Consider the following 7,588-nt stretch of genomic DNA (forward strand, 5'->3'; position numbering starts at 1 on the left):
TTTAAATTATATTTAAAATTTTTTTTCAGGAGAATGGTGAGAAAGAGATCACACTCATATTATTTTAATTAGAAAGAAAATTCTAATGAAATAATGGTATTAAGACAAGTTATGTGGTTTGGGCATCAGGCAATCTGTTATTCCACTTAATTGAACTGTCATTCATAATAATTTAAATATAATATGCATTGATTTTCAATAGTAATTTGATTATTCAATATAAATAAAGTTAGTAGTATTTAAGAATTAGCAAGTATTTATGTTTTTTTAAATACTATTATTAGTAACACTGGATTTTTTATGTGTCCTCTGATTTTTGTTAATTTGTTACAAACAAAAGTTCATGTTATTTATCAATTAAACTATCCACAATGTCTTTAGTAATTTTTTGTTTTTGAATACTTTATTATTTACTTTTGATAAAAAGATTAAAAACAAAATTATATTTTTTAGGCTTATAAAAAATGGGTTAGTCAAAATGGCGAAGAACCAAGACTTCCTGGAATAAACCTGACCCATGATCAATTATTCTTCCTCAATTATGCCCAGATCTGGTGTGGCACTATGAGACCTGAAGATGCCCTCACCAAAATAAGATCTGCAGTTCATTCACCAGGCCCTATTCGAGTGATAGGTCCCTTATCAAATTCAAAAGACTTTTCCAGAGCCTACAGTTGTCCATTAGGTTCCCCGATGAACCCGACTAGTAAGTGCTCTGTTTGGTGAAAACATAAAAAACAACATGAGCCGATTTTCTGCTTAACCTTCCTTGGAAAGGTTGCTTGCCTTTTGGTCAGCTGGTCTCTGACATTGTCATCTAAAACATCAGACTAACAGCTGTTGGTTTAAACTTATATTTGTAATTGATTTACATAATTTTGTGTTCCCAAAAGGTTGTTGCTATCAGTTGTTACAGTAACTGGAGCAAAGTTTAAAGTTTTAATCTTTGCCATTTTGCAAAGAAGTTGTACATCATCTTATTATATTCATTCCGCTTCTAGATTTTTAAAATATTATTTTTATTGAGTATCATTGTAGATTGCGGTCTACTAAGTCAGAGACCAAAAAACTATGCTAAGGGTGCATAAATATTATCATAATTGGATAATCTAAAGTGTAGAAACATTAAGTATAAAGAATAAGTATTTATTTTATTACGTTAACAAAAATAAGTTACCATAATTACCTGCAAACTTATTTTTTTTAGCTGTTATTAAATCCTAATGTACCTGAAAAGACTGTGAAATAAAGTAATATAGGTACAACTTTAATAATTGAATGAAATATTCTATGTAATTTGATCTAAAAATTTCTCTTTATGTATTCAAATCAGTATTATATGTTTTTATTTTATGTATAAATTTATTACTTGAGATTGGAAAATACTAATATTAAGAAACCTACCTATAACCAGTCAGAATTAAAAAAAAGCTTACTGAAAAAAAAAATTGTTTTTCATCACTCATTCAAGTTAAAAATGATTTCAGTGGCATAGAACTATTTAAATTCACAGATGTTCATAAAATAATTTATAATTGTATTATATAAATGGCTATTCCACATAGAATTTGAATATTAAAACTAAGAATAAACTTTTAATTTATTGGTTAGTACATAACCATTTTTATTTAATTTGAATAAGTGAAAGGACATGGATATTATCAGGACATGGATTACATAGTATCTTTTAGAATATTTACTCTGCCTTGTAGTATCTTTGCATTTTTTAAGTTTTCAGATTATTTTTAAAAATTAAATCATCAATGTAAAGGCAATTATTGGAAAAATAGTTAAAATTAGTTTAATTCAGAGGGTTTTTAATCAGGGGTCTGTTAAAATGTTATTAACACAAAATTATGTTTTGTAATCTTGTATAAATGCTTTGACCATCCCCTAATCAAGAAGTTCTCTGGATTTGTTTATAACTATCAACCATATTTAGAATCTAGTTTTGTATTTCCAATTTATTATTTTATGAATTATAAAATAAAATAAAATTTAAATATAAAACTTATAAAGTTTTAGAGAACTATTGTAGTTTTTGATTGAGAAAGAAATTGGTTACAAAATAAATGAAGAAATGGATTAATGATTTAACTCTCCAGCACCTGCAAAGCAAGATGCACACCAGCATCCCCATAGTGATCTCAGAGAATCAAGCCAATTTTAAGCTTTTCTTCATAAGTTCAAGTACTTTTACAATTAACATAATGATAATGCAGTAAATATGAATAATGATTAAAATATAGTTTTAGTAAATGACATTTAATTTTTATCAATTAAAACAATCACTGTTGAATTTTCACCAGTGCTTATTTTTCTTTTTAAAATTGTTGTTTTATAAATTTAAATAATTTCTAAAATTTGACAGTTGTATCTTAATCTATGTTTCTGTCTGATTTACTTAAGTTGCTCTAATTAAACCTGGTAAGCACACAAAAATAACATTGTGGTTAGTGTTAAACCACTCTTGTTTTCATTATATTGAAAAAAAAAAAATAGGTTGAGTAATATCTATATTATTATTATTGTTCAATATCATTTGGGTTTTAAAAATCATAAATAAATTTGTGTTCCACTTGTCCAGTTAAATTAAGAAAGTATCAGGCTTTTAGCAAAAAAAAAGAAACAATTTTGAACTAGTATATAAAATGCAGTTAAATCTTTGAGATTGGTCACATGTCATAGAGGGTTCAAAATTTATTAAAATTCTTCAAATTCCTCTTAACAATTTATTGTTTATTAAAAACCAATTTTCCTCTGATAAAATATCTTATGTTCTGGTCAAATTAAAACAAATTACTATAAATTTATTATTTTTATTAGACATTTTTGATATCCTTACATATGTTTTTACTTTTATAAGATTTTTAACCAAGAAAAATTGGATTTAATTAGAAAAAACTCTCCCCATCACATTATATTTTAAGAATTTGCAAATGGTTATATGTTGTTAATCTACTAAGAATTTTAAATTTTTGAGTGACAGCAGTTTAAAGATAAAATTGTAGTCACTATAGGTTACTTATTCTTATGTATAAAATTAGATTTATTTATTATTGTTTCCTAATACTAATAGATACTTAAGTGGCAACATTATTCTATTCTTTAATTCTTTATCATTAACATTTTTATTCTACCAAACATAAAATCTTAAAGCTGATGGTTATTGTATTTAATAAATACTTAAGAACAGAGCATTTGTGGTTAACTTTAAGAATCCTTTTATTTATATAGGAACATATTATCTTTTTTTATGATAAAAATTATGTAGTTTCTAAAATTATGACATATCCTAAACTTAATTGTATCAGAAATTATATTTCTAAAATAAATTATAATACCTATTTCATAGAAATTTAATGTTTTCATAAATCATAAAGCTTGAAACTAATAATGCAACAATAATACTATTATGATGCTTGTTTAGTTAGCATGAACATATAAGCTGTATAGATAAAAACATTATATTTTCAGCCTTTATAAGACAGACTAATTTTATTTTATGTGTTGATCAGTTTTATAATTGGTTTTTATTAGCAAATTCTGATTGTAATGCGGCACAAGTAGTACACTATTCGATTTTTTTTTGTTTATTGTCATTTGTTAAAAAATCTTACATACAATGTGCAAGCTAGATGAATGGAACATTAAGAACAAAAATTAATAAAAAATAAATTGATTGGAAGTATGACATATGAAGCTTCTAGATGCAAATAGATGTAAGTGACAAAGCATTGATTTTTGGAAAAATATTTCAAACATTAAAATTAAATTAAAAATTTCTTATTATGTGTTATACATAAATCTATGTTTTAATTTCTATTGCTAATTTTTTTTTTTTTTTGCACTGGCTTTGTCTCCTTAAATGGAGGAATACACAAAAAAGCACTGTAACTTTTTACCGGTATGTTCTATCACCCTTTCAAAACTAGAATATTTATTTTGCACAAGAAAGTAAAATTAACTCATTCAGATAGAAATGATATTCACAATACTTCTGCCCACACACTTTAGGATCCAGCATCTAGATACTCTTTTATCGTGGCCCCTTAAGATCAATTAAATCCATTTAAATTTATCATTCCACAAATTTAAATATTTATAAAATTGTAAGTATCAATGAGTAAAAATTGAAACTACTGCTAGGACAAAAAGAGTTTAAAATCTATATTTTTAATTGTATTAAATTTATCAATATTTTTTAACGTTCACCTTACACCTCTTAGCATCTAGGTTCATCATGTATGAAAAGGATAACTATTTTCTATGCAGGGTAGTAAACTAATAGTCTAGAGTAGCATTCTTATTCCAAAAAAATAAAATAAAAATTTTAAATGAAAAGAAATGTTATTCATAATTAAGCTTATTTTCATAATTGTGAGAATGTTTGTGATTTAGAAAAAAAAAATATAATATACCAAATATTAAAATACAACTATGATCAATGCCTTATTTATTTAACATTCTAACACAACTGTTTTTGAAATGATGTCTTTTTTTATTTTTCCCTGTCAATAGTATGTAAGAAATGTAATTCTGATTGATGGTTTGAAGCAAAAAAAAAAAAAAAAAAGAAACATTTCATTACTAAAGCATGATTGAGTATTAATCATTCTAGATGGATTTTAGATAAATATTTTTAACTGTATGGAATAGAAAAGAAAGAAAAGAGTGAAAAAAAAAAATATTTTCCATGCCGTCAAAATGAATTATTTTTTATTGTTATATGTATTTCATGTTTCTTTTTGATGTATGCGAAGAACAATCTGAGGTTTACAAAACAATAAAAATAAAATAACTATGCTAATTTTCATTTGGAACTCCCTAACAAAACACTTTATCAAACCAAACTGTTATAATAAAAAAAATCAGTTTTCTTAAAAGGCTTTATGAAAGTTTGAAGGTTTTCAAATTTTTGTTTTTTCAAAATATAACAGCTAAATACATATATATAATTTTCAGTACAATATCAGGTAAGAATAATAGAAATGAATGACCTAAATATGTGATTTTTATGCCTTGCTATATTTTCAATCAGATTATTGGAGGTCAAGTCTAACAAAATATAATTTTTATCCAAATGAACAAATATTGTTTATTTAGATACAATAAAGTGATAATTGAGGAAGTAAAAGAATAAATGGTGTTTAAAGTAATCTATAAAGGGACTAGCTAACCTCTTAGTGCTAAAGACCAATGTGGTCCTTGGCCTCCCCAATAAGTTTTTGCTAATAAACCCTATCTTTTATGGTTGCTCGCCAGTTGTGGGTGTTTAGCAGATTTTGGATAACATAATCCTCTAACCTGAGACCAAAATAATACCTTTTGGGTGGCACAATTCGTTGGTTAGACTTATTTCCACAAATTATGACTGATCCTAGAGAGGTGAAGTGATTGAATCCTGAAATTTCAGAACTAATCCAGTTCCTCCATGCATATATTTGATATTCTCCTGATTGACACTAATTCCCAAAGCATCTACTGATTTGTACAACTTAAAAGATACATTCTTGAAGGACTCAAAGGGTTGGGCATTAAGTTTATTTTTTGTAGCAATGGTATGAGGCGCTATGAGTGCCAGACAGAACTAAGATCTTCAGCGCTTCCCACCTAGGAGCATCACCCATCTCTGTTCAAGTGTTGTGTGGTGTTTATTTATAAACACATTTACATTTAAATGTAAATAATTTAATGTAAAAACATGTAAATATTATTATAGTTGTAAATGTATTACTTTAATAAATAAAATTTACCTAAAGAATATACTGAATCACAAAAAAGTAAGTCCTTACAGGCCACGGCCGAGGCACACCTCTCACTGCTTTTGTGTTATTATTCGAATCATTACCATAGAGCTACTCATCAAACAGTACCTTCTTGGGGCGAAGATGAATCACTGGCTAGTGGGAGACTTCAATGCCAGGCACAGTCTATGGCATAACACCTCAGCGAACCAGGCGGAAGACAAATAGTGTGCCTTCGCAGTTCACTCAGGTGCCCATACTTACCGCCATTTTGGGACAGGCTTCTCCTCAACAATAGAACTCCTGTTGACTAGGCAGCCACATTGTATCACAGGTTGCTCCGTTGCTGATTTCACCTCCTTGGTTCACCCCCTCCCTCCCCCCGGTGACAGGAAGTACACGGGAGAAACTCTGAGCCACCATATGAAAAGTTCAGCTACCAGGAGGCCGACCGGAGCCAGTTGAAAGAGGAGGTTTGCTATAGGCTGGAAACTGTACCATCACTGTGCTCTGTGGGGGAAGTAGTACTACATCAACCACTTCATGACAGCCATCTGTCTGCACGCCAAGCCATCCCCACCAACCACCAAAGAGTACGATTTCATCACATCGTTCCTCGACAACAGGACCATATCTGTGCAGGTTTGAGATGAGAATTCCTGCTCCATTCAGCTGACATGCAGAGTGCCACAGGGAGCAGTTCTATCGCCAGTGCTGTTTTTGATCTATACTGCTGATGTGGTTCGTGAAAACTACAAACTAGCTACAGTCGCCACCTATGCCAATGACATCGCCATCTTCAGCAGTAGTATGAACCCCAAACGTGCACTAGAGCTGACCGGAGCAGTAAGAAAAGAGATTGTTCAATGGCTGGGTAATTTAAACATCAAAATGAACCCAGCAAAGACGGACTGCATCATGTTCGCTTATCAACAACATAAGCATTGACTCTCCCAAAGTCACTCAAACTAGATGACACCATCATCTCCCCTTCACACTCCATAGTCTATCTGGGTGTGAAACTGGACCGCCATCTCAAATTCTCTACCCACCTCTACCAGAAAACCAGAACATTAAGAAGGTGGTCTTACAGATTGAACCACCTATTCACTACACCAGCGCTCTCTCTGTGGTTTAAACTGCAGATCTATAACAACATTCTGAGGCTGAAAATTTTACATGGGGCACCACTCTTCATGTACCTCTCCGATGGCACACAGCGCCACCTTCAGGCATTCCAGGACAGCATGCTGCGGAAGATGGTTTGATTTACATCGTGGAAGAAGAAGCTTATATCAGCTCCTAGATCTGCCCACAGTACCAGAGTTCATTGGTTGGAGGCATGTCAAGTTCTTTGACTCCCTCCAATTTTTGACCAATCCACTCTTTCAAACAATGACACCAGTGCTCCCTCCAGTGTGTTGGCAGGACTTACACAGTACCCAATGAAAACAGCCAGTGAGACACATATCTAGTTTTTAGTTTTAGAGTAAGTCAATGAAACGGGGTGTGCCCCAACACCTCACACAACTCAGAAATAAACCACCAACACTATTTAATTATATAAACTCAGAATTCCTTAGAATGGAGCTCTGCTCTAGTAAAAGGAATTATTGCAGATCAACAGTATATTTGTTTTATTTTATTAAATTTATGTTTTGGGGGTTTGGGAAAAAAAAAAACCTTCTTGACACCTAGGAAATAACTACATTTAGTATATTCTTTCAATTAATTTTGTGATATGATGTGTCTTATCGTGATTGTTACTAATGGTTACCAACTATTTTCTAGACCTTTAATCCTATCCTAACGCCTTCCTGCCAACAAACTAGTGCCCTGTA

At 30.3% G+C, this 7,588-nt stretch overlaps 1 protein-coding gene across 1 annotated transcript in view; it reads left to right on the top strand.

Annotated features, from left to right (window-relative positions):
* The window catches only part of LOC106682322 (neprilysin-1), a gene marked incomplete in the record, with an annotated part of 187,431 nt that extends 183,693 nt beyond the window's left edge, over positions 1 to 3,738 (top strand). The window contains 1 exon segment of the mRNA XM_067051469.1: positions 454 to 3,738. Coding sequence (XP_066907570.1) covers positions 454 to 726 — 273 coding nt within the window.
* Positions 3,739 to 7,588: the final 3,850 nt, after the last annotated feature.

The sequence above is a fragment of the Halyomorpha halys genome, unplaced genomic scaffold (assembly GCF_000696795.3).
Source record: "Halyomorpha halys isolate HHAL.00 unplaced genomic scaffold, Hhal_1.1 Scaffold404.1, whole genome shotgun sequence".
In the NCBI taxonomy this organism is placed as follows: Eukaryota; Metazoa; Arthropoda; class Insecta; order Hemiptera; family Pentatomidae; genus Halyomorpha; species Halyomorpha halys.